This window comes from Astyanax mexicanus, chromosome 1 (assembly GCF_023375975.1).
Source record: "Astyanax mexicanus isolate ESR-SI-001 chromosome 1, AstMex3_surface, whole genome shotgun sequence".
NCBI classification, from domain to species: domain Eukaryota; kingdom Metazoa; phylum Chordata; class Actinopteri; order Characiformes; family Acestrorhamphidae; genus Astyanax; species Astyanax mexicanus.
The window spans coordinates 22274945-22293761 of NC_064408.1; the positions used below are offsets into that span (position 1 = coordinate 22274945).

An 18817-nucleotide genomic window follows, 5' to 3' on the forward strand; every position below is an offset into this window, starting at 1 on the left:
GTAAAATCTATATGTTTTTACCAAAAAAATCATCATGTGCTAAAATATATAGCAACAAGTCTTGGATAAGTTTCTTATCTAATTATTTCATTTTTTGAAACTGCACAGGATTATTCTGCATAGTCAGAATACATAGTACACAGTAAAATAATAATAAACCAGAAAAAAATTATATATATATTTTTTTTATTATACTATAATTACTACACCATTGTATAATGTACTTCTGTCCTTTTCTAATTGAATTAAAAATGATTATATTTTTCAGGAAGCAGTGAGAGTTCGTTCTATGAGGATCTCTCTGCAAGAGTAGAGAGGTATGATTTTTTTTTATGTCTTATTATTATTGCTGTCATAATAAAATCAGTGTTAACAAATAACATCTGTTTTTCTGTCTAAGCTTCATGTTGTGAAGTTATTTATGACTGTCCAACTAAAAAAGCAGTTGATTCCTTGTTGTGTTGTTTTCTCATAATGTGATGAAATGTGTTTGTGTGATTTGTCATTTTTAATGTAATACTATAAATTATATCTGTACATGCTCAACAACAAAAGGAATATCTATAAAACAATGCAGTGCTGTCATTGCATAGGAAGTTTATTTAGCTTATTTGCTATAATCCGAGTTCATGGAAAGTGGAGTAAAAAATAGAGAGTGGGAATAGCAGGCAACAAAACCTTTCTGTAGTAGTATTCCTATTGAATCAAGTGGAGATTCAGCTGTAAAATTAAAATGAACAGTCATATAGTACTTGTTAAAAAGCAATCCCATTCCATTGTCTTTATGCAGTTGAGTGCCTAAAAGGTTCTATCTGGGGCTCTTAAATTAAAGTTTCAGAGACATTCAGGACATTCAGTACTAGTAAAAAGTCTGGACACACCTTAAATTGGGTTTTTTTCATTATTTCAAAATGTTTTTCATTGTAAATTAATACTAAAGTCATGCAAACTATGAAGAAAAACATCTGGAATTATTTAGTGAACAAAAAAGTGTTAAATAAACCAAAATATGTTTTATATTATAGATTCTTTAAAGTATCACTTCTTGCTTAGATGACAGCTTTGCACATCTCAGCATTTTCTCAGTAAGTTTCATGAGGTAGAGTCACCTGGAATTCAGGCTTTCAGTTAACAGCTGTGCTGAACTTATCAAGAGTTAATTATTCACATTTTTTGTCCTTTTATTGTGTTTGAGAGAATCAGTTGTACAGTAGTGAAGAGGTAGAGTTAGTATACAGTAAATAGCTCTATTTGACTAATGTTCTAAACCATATTATGGCAAGAATTACTCAACTAAGTAAAGAAAAAATATACTTTAAGAAATGGAAGTCAGTCAATCCTAAAAAATGTATATATGTGAAAGTCTCCTTAAGTGCAGTCGCAAAGACTATTAAAAAGGTTATGATGAAACTGGCTCTCATCAGGACCACACCAGGAAAGAAAGACATAGAGCTAGCTCTGTTATACAGGATAAGTTTATCAGTTCATCAGAGTTACGTCAGAGTTAAGTCTCAGAAACCACAAGTTAATAGCCACCAGATAAGAGCACCTATTTTTTAGTATTTTGTTTTTTTTTTTAGCACTTTTAAGTTACTACATGATTCATTATGTGTTCTTTCATAGTCTGGATGACTTCAGTTTTAATTTCCTATGTAGGGAAAAAAAGAAAAACATCTCCAAAATGCTGACTTTACAGGAGAAGGCAAACATTTTTTTCATTTTGAATGGAAGCTAATGCAAATATGAGTTTTAGAGTATTTATTAGAGCATTAATATCGGTTCAAACAACTGTGAAAAGTAAAAACATACAATTTAATTAAATATCAGTGAGATATATAGCATTTGATCAATGTATTTATAGCTAATAGTTGTAAACGGACAAATATTAAAGCATGAGTTACTGCGAGAGGAAGATAGAATACATTCCTAGAAGGACTAGAACGTGTGTTATAGGACTTACACAGAGCCCACAAACTGACTGTGCCAACTATGCAAACAGGGGGCGCATGTACTCCACACTGGGCCCCAACTGGAGGGTCCCGCTCCGCAACTCACCCCGAAGCCACAGTTATGCCTGCAGGTACAGTCTACAGCTGGGGTCAAGGGTCACTTCATTTGTCCACCTGAGCCGCCACAATCACACTCCTTTGCATGCGAACTGTCTTCTCCTGTCACCACTCTCTTTTATTCCTCTTTTCTTGCATTTCTGACTGGGGTCAGATGGTCATCCCTCAATCCAGTGGGTATCCAGAGCTTTAAATCAGGGCATACTGTTGTTCTTCAGATGTGGTATCTGTTAGGTGGAGGCTTATAGGTTGATGGGTTTCCATATACAGGTCACATTTCCACATGCTAGAATCATTTTACTCTCTGAATGCTATCTACCTCATCTGAGCCTTTCCAAACTCACTTCACTCCTTCCAGAGACTCTCAGAGCAAGTTTGGTAGCAACCAGACAACAGACACACTGTCTCCTTCTGAATCTGTCACTATGTGTCTTCCAGGGAGCTACTGTTAAACGCCAGGTCATCTGCACTTGACCAAGGGTTGGGCAATATGGCAAAATGTATTATAATATTTTATATTATATAATATTTGATGAAGCGTCAAATACAAATAGCAGGGTTCATACGGTCATGAAAAACCTGGAAAAGTCATGGAATTTGAAAATGGCAATTTCCAGTCATGGATGAGTTTTGGGAAAATAAAAAAAAACAGAAAGTTTTGGAAAAGTCATGGAAATTTGGTCTACAGATCTTTGTGTTTCCATTTATCGAAAGAGAAAATCTGTTTTAAGCTAAAAAATACATCAGCTCAGAGTTAATTCAGTAATTTAGGATTTGACACACCTTTTATTATTAAAGATTGTGTGTCAGATTCATTTTAGGCCTGCTATAATCCATTTTGATTCTAGGTTTAGTTTTTTAGTTGTTGTTTTATTGTCCATGTCTGCTCTGTTTTAATCATTGAAATTTATTGGTTAAAAAGTGTATGAACCCTGAGTTAGGCCCATAATGTTTGTACAGTGACACAATCTTCATAATTTGGTTTCTGCATGGCATCACACTGGATTTGAAATGAAACAACTGAAATTTAACTGAAGTGTAGACTTTCATTCAAGGTTTCATTCAAGTGGTTGAACACAAATATCAAATTAAGTACTAAGCCATTTTTCTACAGAGCCTCTTTATTTCAGGGTCTCAAAGGTTATTTTATTGGCTCCATGGGCTTTTACCTTATTAATCCATCATCAATTAACCAGATAAAAGGTATGAAGCTAATTCTAGGTGTGGCATTTTTTTTATTAGGAAGCTGTTGCTGTTAACCCACAACATTATGTCAGAGCCGCTCGCTCTCAATAGAAGTGAAACAGACCATCATTAGTCTGGAAAAAAAAAATTCATCAGAGAGATAATGAAAATGTCAAGAGTTGCCAAATCAACAGTTTGGTACATTCAGAGGGAAAAAAAGAGAGCAGTGATGAACTCGGGAACTCAAAAAGACCGAAACGTCCATGGAAGACAACAGTGAGTGATAATCACACAATCTTTTCCATGGTGATGAAAAACCCTTCACAACATCCACCCAAATGAAGAACACTCTCCAATAAGTAGTTGTATCAGCATCCAAGTCCACCATAAAAAGAAGACTTCATAAGAGCAAATACAGAGGGTTCATCACATGATGCAAACCATTAATAGAAAGGCCAGATTAGACTTTACTAAAAAACATCTAAAGAAGTCAGCCCAGTTCTGGAACAGTGTTCTTTGGACAGGTGAAGCTAAGATCATCCTGTACCAGAATGATGGGAAGAAGAAAGTATGGCGAAGGCTTGGAACAGTTCACCTCATCCTCTGTTAAACATGGTGGTTAGGTGGCACTGGGTTGGTAGTGTTTATTGAAGATGTGACAGAAGGCAGAAGCAAAAGGATGAATTCTAAAGTGAACAAGGATTTACTTTCTGCTCAAATTCAACCAAATGCAGCGAAATCGATTGGACAGGGCTGAACAGTACAGATGGTCAATTTGGGTGCGCGTTTTCACGGAGATCCACGTAAACAAAACAGCGATTGGAAATGGAGGAGCTACTGAACACGATGTCATGTGACCGAGAAAGCCAAAAAACACACTGTTCCTGCTGTTTTTTCAATTGCAATCCGGATGCTGTCCGATTTTGTCACTAAGTAAAAGTGTGAAATATTTGTCACAGATGTCCCCCTGAGAAACTAATCCTGTCCGGATAGGGCTATAGGATATTTTTGTTTAACCCCCGTAATTTTAAATCCAGTGTGGTGGCAGATAGAGTCCAAACCATGAAGATTGTGTCACTGCTATCCTCATACTGCCCATCCCTGCTGTACTTACTGAATATTTCTGACCTGCAGACCTGAGCTTGGCCAAGCTGTGAGCTTTTGAACTTTTGCATCATTACAAATTATTGCTTAATAGGGCTTGACTGATACTATATCATCTGACCTATAAAAGTGGCCACACAAGTTTCTCTCTATGAATGGAAATCCTATTAATCTAAACAAAGCACAGATAATGTTTTGACAGAAGTTGAAATGTGAATTATTTGAACACTGTTGAACACTATTGGTAATAGTGTTTATTTAATGTCAGCATATCAGTCAGGCCCTATAGCATCCAGATGCTGCACATTCAGACACACATACTTGACTGCAGCTTGATTAATTCATACAATTTCTGTAAGCAAATATTCTTCTTTTTCACTCCAACAGTTCAGCAGCAGTGGAACCTGGGCGTGGTCTTGGGGCAGCAGGTGGTCCCACTATGGAAGGCCCTCTAAAGAGGAAGACCCTGTTGAAGCAGGGCCGAAAGCCAAAGGTGATCTTGGCATATGATGTACAGTAAATGTAAAAGCTTAGGAACTTGAACAGGGTTTCTGCATGTCTTTTAAAGTCTTATGTAAGATCATCAGATCTAAGAAAAAGCCATATTTTCGACTTTTCCTTTTCAAACTAAAAACCTACAGACTGGGTACAAAAAATATCCTCTATTAAAAATAGCCACTGTTGACTGAGAGTGGCTCACTGGTTAGAAACTAAACAGTAATGATTGCCAGAGGATGGTGGTGTAGCTACATAGGGAAAGAAGAGGGTTACATATGCATATTAATGCTGTACCTCCAAAATGTCAACCTTATAAGAGTAAGGGTGAAAAATCCTCTTAAACTTCAATAAAAAAAACTGTAAAAATATTTACTTCCCAGTCAGTATTTTTATTGTTCTATTTATCATGAATATTTGACACAATGTAAATAACTGACAACTGCCAGCAGTCAAAAATGAAAAAAAATGATTATACATACACTATACAGTGCCTTGAAAAAGTATTCGTCCCCCTTAAACTTTTCAACCTTTTGCCACATATCAAGCTTCAAACATAAATATATGAAATTGTATTTTTTTGGGGAAGAATTAAGAACATGTGGGACACAGTTGTGAAGTTGAACGAAATTTATTGGATACTTTAAATTTTTTTTAGGAATAAAAAACTGAAAAGTGGGGCGTGCAATATTATTCAGCCCACTTGTGTTAATACTTGTGTAGCACAGAGTGGCACTTTTGCGTGTTTCAGCAGAGGATACTGACCTGCGTTTTCACGCTGTGAAGGTACACCAGCAGCTCATTTAAGGAAACAGCAACGTTATTTTTATTTCTTATTCTGTTTATTGTTGATGCAAAAGCAGGATTTGCCTTCATATGTGTGTAATGTGTAATGTGGCTGTATACAGTATGTGCTTAGCGCGTGCAACACAGCCCTCCTGCAAGGCTAAGTTTGGATTGGGCTGCTGACTGTTAACTGTTGTCAGGGTTTAAATCAGTCAGTGGTGCACCTGTATTTCCCTCTGCCAAGATAGAAACATGACAGATATTTACCTGAACACACCTCACTTCCAGACCACCACACCTATCAATGTAGATTTATTTCTAAACTCTGACGTTTTTAATGGCACAGGCCCAAGGCGTCAAAATAGACATTTGACAGAGTGTAAGATAGCAAAGGTGTACAGGATGTACTATAGAGCCCATAGTCTGAATGACGTTAGTATTCATTTAAAATGTAGGGAAAAAAATTGCATAGAAAAAAGTGTGTCCAAACTTTGACTGATACTGTATATTGAATCTTTATCATGCATCTGCCTAACAGAAGTCTTGATAACAAGAGCTTATAAGTGTTAGTAGCGATTGTTTTTATAGACGTGGATTTTGAGTATTTTCGGCTCTGTTTTTCAGCTTTCCTCATGGACGCGGTATTGGATCACGCTCTGTGGCTCCACACTGACCTTCTACGGCGCCAAAGCACTTCGAGGCAAAGAAAGAAAACATGTGAGAGAGTCCCTTTGGGGCATTTGGTTTTAGAACTGGATCCAGTGAGTATTTCAGTGCATGAAGTGATAAGTGATAACAGATTGTTTCCATCATTTAGTACAAATCCACACCCTGTAAAAAAGTCTCTGTGCTGGGCTGGATGGTGGTCCTGCCAGATGATCCGACACGACCCAATATCTTCCAGCTGAATGATGCAGATAAAGGTAACTCTGAGCATTAACGGGAAATATTTGTGTAAGAGTGTGTATGAATTAAACTGCCTTTGAGATTATTGCATGTTGAATTAAGAGCATGTAAATCTCTGTGATTCGCAGGTAATGTTTACAAGTTTCAGACAGGGTCCCGCTTCTCAGCTATCCTCTGGCACAAACATCTGGAGGATGCATGTCGGAGCAATAGACCGCAGGTACACCTACAGTCCTTTCATATCTAATTCAGTGAAATGTTGTAGAGAGAAAACTGAAACACTTTAATATGGACTAGATGTACCCATGTAATTAGGAGAGCACATGTGAATGGGCCAGAATGTTTGGTTTTATTTAATTTATGCATATTTTTATATAGATATATTTAAAAAAAAGTCATATTCCAGTCTCAATGTTTGAATATCCTCTTTTGTCAGTTATTCTTTTACTTGTTATAACCAGTGATGGACTTTTTTCAGTAACGAGTAATCTAACTAATTACTATGACTGTAACTATAACGCTGTTACCATTTCCGACACCCCGTTACTGCATGTTACTTTAGCCGCTGCATGTTACTTTAACTTCACACATACGTGTGTGTGTGTGTGTGCGTTGTGTGTGTGAGTCACAAAGGAGGGGAGGATGTCGTGCACTTTATTCATCTGGCTTATGAAACATGCTCTGAGAAGGTGGGGGCCGGGAGGATGGGGGTTACAGGGGCGAGTAACACAAAGTAATACAATAGTTACTAGGGGTGGGCGATATGGCTCTAAAATAATATCACGATATTTCAGGGTATTTTTGAGATAACGATATAGGAAAACAGAAAAATAATTAATTAATTTCAGGAATATAGAATAATAGTATAACAGTATAATCATAATGTGGCAAAATAAATAATATAGCATAAAATAATATAATGCAGTAAAAAATATTGCAGAATATTTTCATGCATATAAACTGTAAACAAAAACTATAAACTAAAACAATTATACAATAAATACACTTAAAGCTTCACAGTAAATAATAGACTACTTTTAAGACAAACCATCCCTATTATCATGATATGGATTTTTAATATCATGATATTTCTGTGTCACGATATATTGTATACGATATAATATTGCCCACCCCTAATAGTTACATTTACTGGTAACTAGTTACTTTTGTAGTGGAGGAACTTAGTTAGTAATTCAGTTTATACATTTCATTCAAGTAATACATTTTTGGAGAAGTAACTAGTAACTATAACTAATTACTTTTTCAAAGTAACGTGCCCAACACTGGTTATAACACAGTTGTGTTAGGAGACAGCCACATGCTATTATTTTTTCATGGTACTAGATGACATAGAGTTGCTCAAAAATGTCATCACTGAGATGTAATAAATGCTTCCAGAATCTTAACGAAACAAGGAAAATAATCATAATGTTATGCTTGATCTGTGCAGTATGAGATTCTTTGTGCTACCTTTTGAAGCTTTACACGACAAAGACAATCAAAGACTATCTATTTGTTAGAAGGCAGGATAGCAATAGAATTACCATTTTCTGTCAGATTTCTTTTTGTTTGTTACTGGAATAACTGATTTCTCTTCCTTTTCTCTTAGACACCAGCCAATCTCATGTCATTCGAGTAAGAGGCCTTGCTCTAGCCTTAAAATGTGAAAAAGTGCCAAAGCTCTCTTTCTGTATGGGAAAAGAGAAATGAGTCTGAGAAGGAGAGAAACAGTGAATGGATACGGACGTTGGCGGGGTAATGTCCACTGAGCCAAAGTTCTGTTGCTAACTTGTGGACTTTTCCTCTGGCCTGGCCAAAGCTCCTCAGCCGGGGCAGAGCTGGGCAGAGCTGGTCTGTGTCTTGTACTGGGAAACGATGTGGAGTACTTCAGACTGTGAGGAAGAGAACAGTCTGAACACTTTAGTTCCCCGCCCCCTTGCCTTACCTGGAAGCTCTTTGATCCTTTTATTTAATTGAATTTGTTTTTTTGTTTTTTTTAGTGTTCTTGTCTCAGTGCTGTGAAACATGTCCTTTAGCCCATGTTGGGTTTGCTTATTATACTGTACAGAGTGGGGACGAGATTAGGTTCTGCACACAGAGTCTCACATTCATTAGAAGTACATATAAGCACTGTTCTACAACATAACTGGAGCCTGGATGGAGGAAATGTCCTTGTCTCTCTGGAGGCCTTATTCAGCCACACAAGATATACTGCAGGCCCCACAGGGACGATAATTCAGTTTTATATTCTACTACTGCGAGGGCAAACAGCCACGGCTTGCACTCAGAGCCATAGATACACGAAGCACAGCTGGGCCACCTGCTGCCATACTGGCTCTGACGAACCACTGCTGTGTGTGGATCTGTGTAGATCTCAGCCTGCTATTTACTGTCAGTGAAGCTGTAAGGGAATGCACATGCTCTGTTGCTCATTATCATACACACACTTTCTTACATAATGCGATATATGTTTTTTTTTCTCATTTTAAAAGGATGTCATGCTTGTATTATGAAGTTAGACAGGGACAGGAACAGATGAACATATCTTGGCCCCCTAAGCATGAAATTTCCCAATACTATAATTGGTATTAACCTAAAGTGAAGAATGACTTCTGAATCTTGAAAAAAACGAAATTTCCCATTCCACCTTAAATGGTGTATCTAATTATTTCGTCTTTCCATTCAAATAATGCATCTGGTAGTTAATTTAAGGCTGTAAAGATACACAGAGTAACATCAATAATCAGTAACATAATTGGCAGCTACCTGGCGTGTTTCTCATTTGCATGAATCCATTTCTTCATCATTTTGCAGTTGCTTTTTTCTTTTTTTTTTAACTCGGCTTGTATATTATAACATTATTGAACAAGCTATGGTCTCCATAGGTTGTTTGGACTATGTAGGACTTATAAGAAGAGTAAAATGCTGGTAAAGAGCCTCCTAGTGGCTGGAAAGCCTGGATACATGCCCAGTAGACTTGGTGGGTCATTTTTTACTGAAGTTAAAGGAGAACTCCGCTCTCCCACAGCTTTCAGAGATCCAGTAATTTTGTGGTTTTTGCCCAGCATTCTTTGCAACGAAGTACCTCCACACTTCATTTGTAGAATCTAAAGAGCCCTGATACTTAAAACAAGACATTAATAACTTGAAAAGTGCATATAAAACGTATTCAAAAACACTGTTTACATCCCGTAGCGCAGGTTTATCTAAGGGCCTGGCCATCTTAATGTAAAGTCATGATCAGTACAGTGATGGAGGCGCCCGGAGCTGTAGCTAAAGCTACAGGTTGTAAACAGTGGTTTTTAATTAGCTTTTTGTGCACTTTTTAAGTTACTAATGCCTCGTTTTAAATGTCAGGGCTTATCGAATTCTAACAATGAAATGTAGAGCTATTTTGAGCCTGGATAAAGGTGTAAAAAGCGATTTATCTGCAGGAGCTAAATATGCCCCATATCATCCACTCTAAAGCATGTTTGGAGAAACTGCAAGAAAATACTGGATCTCGGAAAGCTGCGGGAGAAAGGAGGTGGGCTATTCAACAAAGTTTAGTACTCTTTATCATGTTTTACTACACCAAAAGTCAATTTTACACCAGATTTCTCCTTTAATATATCATTCTAAAGCCTATTAAAATCAATGGAAGATGAAGGATATCAATGAATGAAGGACACAACAGCACATCTGGTTCCACTTGTTTTAATCAGTTGGTGGGACTTCAAACAACTGATGACCTGCTTCTGCTTGGCTGCAATTAAAATCTGCAGTGAATAAGACTAGACACTCTTAAGCTAACATTTAAAGATTGTCCAAAATAAATGTCCCTTAACTCTTTTCCTGTAGACGTCAGATTCTGTAGGTTATTCTGTACTCAAAGGCATGTCCATATTACCAATTCACACATTTACAGTAGAAGTAGATAATGGGCTGTTGCTTTAATACATTTAACACATTAACAGCTTTTCAGTTCTTATAATGAAGTACACAGAAAGGTAATAAACGGTATGCTATAAATGTGGCATGTACAGTACAGGCCAAACGTTTGGACACAACTTCTCATTCAATGCGTTTTCTTTATTTTTTTAATTACTATTTACATTGTAGATTCTCACTGAAGGCATCAGAATTATGAATGAACACATGTGGACATGTACTTAACAAAAAACATGTTTTATATTCTAGTTTCTAAAAAATAGCCTCCCTTTGCTCTGATTACTGCTTTGCACACTCTTGGCATCATTCTCTCAATGAGCTTCAAGAGGTAGAGTCACCTGAAATGCTTTTCCAACAGTTTTGAAGGAAGGAGTTCCCAGAGGTGTTTAGCACTTGTTGGTCCCTTTGTCTTCACTCTTTGGTCCAGCTCACCCCAAACCATCTGGATTAGGTTAAGATCCGATGACTGGAGGCCAGCTCATTTTTTGTTAAGTACATAAAACTCCACATGTGTTCATTCATAGTTTTGATGCCTTCAGTGACAATCTACAATGTAAATAGTCATGAAAATAAAGAAAACGCACTGAAAATGAGAATGTGTTCAAACTTTTGGCCTGTAGTGTATGTGATCAGATGAAGCACCACTATTAATTTACAATGAAGGAGTAGGCACTGATCACTGAAAAGAGAGTATAAGAAAGTATTACATAACCCACAAAAAAGAGAGACTGAGCATGCAAAATCTTTTTTTCACTTTTTCACAGAATCTTCTTTATTTTGTGCCAACAATTTATGATAAGTAGACCATAGAATTGCTCCAAAAGCCTCTGTAAAAAAATATATAAATATTTTTCATTGGCTTCAATTGAAAAGTTAAGAACTTTGTTCTTTTTGGAAGATATCAAAATATATCGACAGCAGCAGTCAAAAGACCTTGTTTTCCATTTTTTTAAAGAATTCTGCATTGTGAATTAATACCAAAGTCTTCCAAACTATGGAGGAAACTTGTGGAATTACATATTTGTACATATTGTACATGGATTTTCTCAGTCTGCTTCATGAGGTAGAGTCACCTGGAATGGCTTTTAGTTAACAGCTTTTTATTACTTGAATTTCTCGTCTCTTAATGTGTTTGAGAGCATCAGTTGTAAAGTTGTGAAGAGGTAGAGTTGGTATACAGTGAATAGCCCTATTTGAGTAATGTTCTAATTTATATTATAGCACGAATTACTTAACTAAGTAAAGAAAAAAATGCTTAATGAATTAAAAGTCAGTTTTTCCAGTGCAGTCGCAAATACTATCAAAACATTATGATGAAACTGGCTCTCATCAGGACCGGCACAGTAAAGAAAGACTAAGTGTTACCAGAAACTACAAGTTAAGAGCCCCCCAGATAAGAACCACCTACATTCTTCACATAGTATTTTGGTTTGTTTTTATACTTTTTTTTTATTTACTACATGATTCCATATTTGTTCCTTCGTGGTCTGGATCACTTCGGTATTAATTTACAATGTAGGAAAAAAGTAAAACATTGAATAAGAACATATGTCCAAAATTGTGACTGATACTGCACATATATTTCGTTAATTCTGGTCTGTTTTCAGAATTGTCCTGTGAATGGAGATTTAAATAATTTTGAATGCAACCAGCAGATGGCGTAGGTCTATACTTTTCATCTCTTCATAGTCCAAACCTGTAAAACCGTACTGCATCCACAATCACGTGAGCAGGAGCTACAAGACTCTGCCCTAAAGAACCGTGGTACAGAAATTTAAGAACAGTTATATTTAATTTGGAAGTTCGCAAAACCTTTGAGGAAGTTTTTTATTTTTTATATAGGGATCCAAAATTGTTCTTCTAGACTAGATGTAACCAGAAACCAAGGACCAGAGTGCAGCACAGTTTTCTGATTTTCCTGCTCTTACACACACCTACACTCTCTAAACCAAAACTAGAAAATTAATAGTAAAAATATACATTTACAGTGTATAATACATTCTTATGCTCTTTTGACTGTCAAAAACTGTCAATTTTATATTCAGGAGCTGTTTTGTTTACAATATATTACTGCAAAAAATATACACTATATTAAAAATATCAAATTTACAGTAAAAGCCTTGGTTGTCAAAATTGTTGTGTAATAAATACAGTTCAACATGTCCTGCTATGACAGTGCAAGAATATCAGTGCCTAATACTGGAGTGTTGTTGTTTTTTTTTTTTATTAATACAATGGCTAGTGTATGTATTTTATGTATTTTACATGCAAAAATAATAATAATAATTGCAAAAAGACAGGATTGGTTGTTTTATTAATATTACAGAATATTTCCATCATGATAACAGTCGAGAGTATTTCACTTTTGGAAATATATGTACAGTATTTCTGTATTTAACTTTACTCAAACTCTTTAGAGTTTACACTTTTTCACTGTTATGATTTGACGTTTTTCACCATACAATCCACAGGCATTTATACATTATAATGATTCTATTCAGGTGTGTTTGAGCAGGAAAAGCACAAAACTGTGCAGAAATCTGTGTCTCTGTCTGTATGTCTTGTTTTTTTAATCCTTCCTGTTCTATGGCATCATGCGGAGAATTCTTTCAGCACCTTTATATTATGTTTAAGTAAATATGTGTAAAGTTACATCATTCAAAAGCTTATTCCACACAATGCAGCTGTTTTCAGTATTTCCAAGCTTCTACTGTGTGTTTGTTTAATGTCTGTGAAGTTTCTGTTCTGATAAGTTCATTAGGTTAAGTATGTGAGCTTATAGACAGTGTTGAATCATGTCTTTTACACCAAAATAATTGTAATCAAATGGAAAGTTAGGAGTGATCATGGTAATCAGTTGTGTTGCAGTGAACTTTTAGTTTAATTAACAAAATAACAAAATAATTGCTGATCATCACCAATTATTCCTCTTGTCATGCCTACTTTCCTCTGAAAGGTTGGTACGATTATTTAATTGATGCATGTTGGTCAAGGTCATAAAGACAGTCCCATGCAAAAGTTTGGACAACCCTTCATTTTTTAAATCAACAGAAGTGCAAATCCTCTACAGGAACCAAACTTAAACTTACATTTACAAGTTACTATGTACTTTTTCAATTTCGTTCAAGTAAGTTTAGTTAAGCAAGTTTAAAAAAAAACAGTAGTACCATAGCTCCTTTTATTACTGAGTTTTCAGACCTAATACAGAAACAATTATGAGTTGTTTGGTTACTGTTTAGTTTATTACCTTTTGTGGTATCCCACAGGGCTCGGTTTTAGGGTTTATGAAGCTGAAGCTACTTGTGGCAATAATGTAGCCGGTTATAGGAGTAAAGAACTGAATCATGAGCGCACACACAGGATTTAAGGAATTTAAATGCATTAGCAGAAGTGTCTTCTTTGTAGAGGACTTGCACATTATTATTATTATTATTTATTTTTTATTTTTTTAAAGTACAGCCCTTCTTTTTGCAAATGATTAGATGCCTCATTTGCCACAGTAGAGAATGCCTTATTGTTTTGTTTTTTTTTGTTTGTTTGTTTGTTTAAATTTTAGATTATATTATCCAGGCAAGCAAAAAAATGATTTGTTATAAAGTATTTTTACCATACTTTTCGGATTATAAGGCGCACCGGATTAAGCGGCACTAGTAAGGATGCCTACATCGAAGTGAGCAAGTCTGTCGCCATGTTTCCCTTCTAATAAGGAAGCTGGGGGAAGGGAAGGATGTTAATCAACACAGATTTATCTCCTAAAAAACGGTTATGTGGGTGAGTAAAGAACTTCCGTTTATTTCCAGTAAGCTTAGATTTCCAATATTTTGTCAAAGGATGAGTTTTCAGTGAAGTTTCTCCAGCACTAAGGCTTAGGCTGGGTGCAGCAGCAGTAGCATTTGCGGGACATAAACACTGACCGAAAGCACTAGACTGAGGAACCCTGAGTGTTCTGTTAACTCAAGGTGCTATTAGCCAGCGGTTTGTCCCATGTAGCTTGTTTTAACATGGCAAAGACGCAGACTACAGTCCAATATACTCACCCCCGAACGGCAGAAGGGCTAGCACTGTGGTTCACGGCTAATGCTAGTGCTGCTGCACCCAGTCTTAGTGCTGGAGAAACTTCACTGAAAACTCACCCTTATAAAGCTGTACTTCAGCAGAGAGGGTTTACTGCTCCTCAATACCTGACTGGTATAATTCATACATAAGATGCACCAGATTAAAAAGCGCACTGACGAAATTTGGTAAAATTAAAGGATTTAAAGTGTGCCTTACAGTGCGAAAAACACAGTAGGTTAAACTCTGTTTTTCTTATAGAAATCTGGCATAATTATAGCGCAAAGTCAGATACCATTGATAATAGTTTTCAGTTATTTCCCTTCGTACCTAGAAACAAACCAAAAAGCCCATCATCTAGTAACTCATAGTCATATCATAAAACAATAGTGATGATCAATCATCAAACACTGCAGATGTGGCAGATAGAGGACACTGCAGTAGAGCTGAGCAATATGATAAAAAATATTATATTGGAATATTGTATTATATTATATTGTTTTCTGTTGTATTAAAATATTACAAATTTAAAGACAGTTTCAAAATAAATGATAGTTACCATTATTGTGTTTTTAAATACAAACAAAATGAAGTAGTAGCAGCAGATTCTTAAAAACACATTTAAATAATATACTTTTAAACCCTACAATTAATTTTTATTAGTTACTAATACTAAATAGAGCAGAAACTACTGAGAGTATTATTCAGTAGCAGTTTGGCTTGTGGCATATCTTCTGGCATCCCACAAGGTTCTATTTTAAGGCCGACTGTATTTAACTGATGTTACTTTATGTTAAGAAATGTGGATTTCACTGTATGTAGGGTGTAATTTTATTACAAAATATGTGCTGTATTTGATGCTGTTAAACAGAAGTAAATCATTATATTTCTCTGAGATGTGTATCAATAATCTCAATCTTAAATTTATTACAATACTATAAAATATTGTCGTATTGCTCAGCTCTAAACTGGAGTATTCCTTTACCTGCAAGAAGTCTTTCAGAAGAATTTCAGTCATCCTCTCCACAGGTGAATCATATTACATTACATTACATTACATTACATTTGGCAGACGCTTTTGTCCAAAGCGACTTACAATATTGAAGTGCAAATAATAGAAGAGGTTAAGTGCAAAAATAATAGAAGTTAAAAATAAAGCATCTATAGATAGGGCCTTAAGGAGGTCAGAGGGAAATAATGGGATAGAGGAGTAGAGAAGAGGAAGAAGCAGGGCCGCTGCTAAGGTTTTGGAGGCCCTAAGCATAACTGGTCAGGGAGGTGAACTTGTCTCCTGCCAAACTCAAGTAGCGTTGCTACTTTAGTTAGGACTAAGGTTGCCAGATAAGTTACGATTTTTCATCCTATTTGTTTATTTTATTTTAAGTTTTTAACTTACACAAATATTGCACTGGACAAGTTTTTGTATAGAATGGCCACATACACTTTAAAAATGGTTAAACATGCGCAAGATTTAGCGCCTCCATGCATTTTTTGATTATTTATTTGACTGGAAAATGTCACATCTGGCAACAACCAACAGAGCAAACCGAGCCGTGCCATTTCAGGCAATAGGGGTGGGGGCATTATATTATGCACAAAAATAATAACGTGCCGCTTTTAAGTAGTAGAGTAGGTGCCCCATGCAATGTTTAAAGACAAAAAAGATGAGTGTATCATAAATAATTCACATTGGGTTTTAAATTTAATAATGTCATAATTTCAACACATTTCATTCTCAGTCAATTTGGCTCCCTGCAACTGCAAAATGGTTGAGGCCTAACGCTGGCTGCGTTGTCTGCGTATGCAGAGCGGCGGCCCTGGGAAGAAGGAGATGAGGTTAGAATTAGTTAGTTTGTTAGAGGTGTTAGGAGAGTAAGTGCTCTTTGAAGAGCTCTGTCTTCAGGAGTCTCTTAAAGATAGTGAGAGATTCTCCTGATCTGGTAGTGGAAGGTAGTTTGTTCCACCATTGGGGAACTCTGTATGAGAACAGTCTGGATTGCTTTGTGTGAATGTTTGTTTGGCAAAGCGAGGCGACGTTCACTGGAGGAGCGCAGCGGCCGGGAGGTAGCGTAAGCCTTCAGGAGCGAGTGCAGGTAGGAAGGAGCTGTTCTGTCATCACCTTGTAGGCGATTGTAAGAGCTTTGAATTTGATGCGAGCATCAACTGGTAGCCAATGGAGCTCAATGAGCAGCGGAGTGACATGTGCCCGTTTTGGCTGGTTGAAGACCAAACATGCTGCTGCGTTCTGAATCATCTGGAGTGGTTTTACTACACAGGCCGGGAGGCCAGTTAGTACGGCATTGCAGTAGTCGAGGTGTGAGATTACCACAGCTTGTACCAGGAGTTGGGTGGCCTGTTGCGTCAGAAACGGTCGAATTTCTGAAATATCTGTACAATCATATCAATCTTAATCTGATATCATAGTATTTCAGACACATTTAACAGACGAAGAATTGTGTATAATTGAGTATTATTTATTTTTTCTTCATTTTTCTCCACTTTTTCTTCTTTTTTTGTGTCTCAAACCCAACTTTTGACTGTAGACTGAGTCCACAGAGATAGGAAAGCTTTATTCTATTTTTCGCTTGTATTATCACAAGTATCCTGTCATCCTGATTGATTTGTGTTTCTGTTGCCTTTTGGACTGAAGAAGACAGATTGAGGTTACAGACTATAAAACACTGCATGTAGCTGTTTTCTGCTGTCTGTTGTGACTGAAACGGTAACTCTGCTGTATTCTCGTGAATGTTTTGATAAATTATTTCTTACTTTTTGCATTGTTGTACATTTAAATGTGTTTTTTTTTTTTGGTTTAAAATGTCAAGTCTCATGAACAACAATTAAATAGCACTTCTGTAAGGAGGTTTATTTTGATGTACATAATTTGATTATTTATTGTTGTTTGATATTGTTTGCTTTTTTTTGGAAGCCCATTTCTCATTTATGAATTAATAAAGAGAAATGGATTAACGAAATGTGTCTTTGATGAGTGAAGAACACCTCATTGACCTGGCTTATAACTTATAATAATACTTTTTTATGGGAGTCTAATAGTATTATTATATTATTTATATGTATTATTCACCACCTAATTTGTCAAACTAGTGTTTACTAGTAAATCAGGTGAGCTGGGAAAGGAACTGAATAAAATACATGCACTTAAAAACTTGAAATATTTTCTTTTCTTCACACTAGCTCAAAATATCTAAACTGCTTTTAACCTGGATCTGATGTTTTATTATCTGGATTTTTTTTCTAAAGGAATTCATGGCACTTAAAACTTTGTAAACATAGGATCATAGACTAATTTTCTCAATTTTCTTTCTTTATGGAGAAATCAGTTGATATTCCATATGTTACATAAAAAAACTAAAAGATTTAGACTCTAGACTATATTTAAAGTACTTCAAATAAAATCACAACAGTAAAGATTATAACTGTTTTTTCATTGGAAAGAGAACAGCAAGAAGAACATTCACACCTGTTACCACCATACACTAATCCCTTCATCAGATCAATCCCCATCAAAACCCCATCAGTACAGTCTGATTAAAGAGAGGGTCTTCAGAAGAGGCTCTTCACAAGCTTATCTCCAGTTTCTGTAATCACTGGGAGTTCAGCAAGTGAGCAAAACTGACCAGACATCAGTTTGGCTGTTCCTCTGATATGAATGTTGAGAGCAGGCAGAGATAAAGCACAGATGACTTAAGTCATTCAATCATTACGCCTCTTTAGTGATTTAACAGCCTGCATCACAGATGATTAGTTCATGCATATCTGAGGCTTTTAAACCAGTGTCTTTTCCTCTATTGCACGTAAATAGATGAGCTAAGTTTATGTTAAGTAATATTTAAATGTCATTTTAGAAGAAGGACATTTTTATTAAAGCTTAAATCCTCTCAGTAAGATATTTTTTACAAGTTGTAAGTGAGAACAAATTCTTGAAAAGGCAATGGTAAATGTTTGGGCACCTCAATCAAATTTTTAAATAATTCTACAATTTTACTGCAACAGAAAAAAAGAAATGTGACATTTAATTCAACAGATAAATACATAGCAGTCTCTAATATGTTAAGGAAAATGCAGTTGATTGCTATTTGTTGTATTTGTTATAATAGTTTTTTTTTGTTTGTTTGTTTTTTGCACCAAGAGTAGCATAAAGTTATCCAAAAGCAGTGTGTAGACTGGTGCAGGAAAAATGCCAAGATGCATGAAAACTGTGATTAAAAACAGGGTTAATCCACCAAATATTGATTTCTGAACTCTTAAAACTTTATGATGATGAACTTGTT

At 35.9% G+C, this 18817-nt stretch overlaps 1 protein-coding gene across 2 annotated transcripts in view; it reads left to right on the forward strand.

Annotated features, from left to right (window-relative positions):
* LOC103027981 (ras-specific guanine nucleotide-releasing factor RalGPS1) overlaps nucleotides 1-10155 on the forward strand; it is a 221704-nt gene extending 211549 nt beyond the window's left edge. The window contains exons 14-20 of one of the 2 annotated variants that reach the window (XM_007258076.4): nucleotides 269-317; nucleotides 2000-2080; nucleotides 4743-4848; nucleotides 6261-6353; nucleotides 6454-6559; nucleotides 6671-6762; nucleotides 8152-10155. In XM_007258076.4, the coding sequence (XP_007258138.3) occupies nucleotides 269-317; nucleotides 2000-2080; nucleotides 4743-4848; nucleotides 6261-6353; nucleotides 6454-6559; nucleotides 6671-6762; nucleotides 8152-8181 (557 nt within the window). In that variant the 3' untranslated portion in view covers nucleotides 8182-10155. The remainder of the gene's footprint in view (nucleotides 1-268; nucleotides 318-1999; nucleotides 2081-4742; nucleotides 4849-6260; nucleotides 6354-6453; nucleotides 6560-6670; nucleotides 6763-8151) is intronic. The other variant, XM_007258078.4, reaches the window with a different exon arrangement.
* Nucleotides 10156-18817: the final 8662 nt, after the last annotated feature.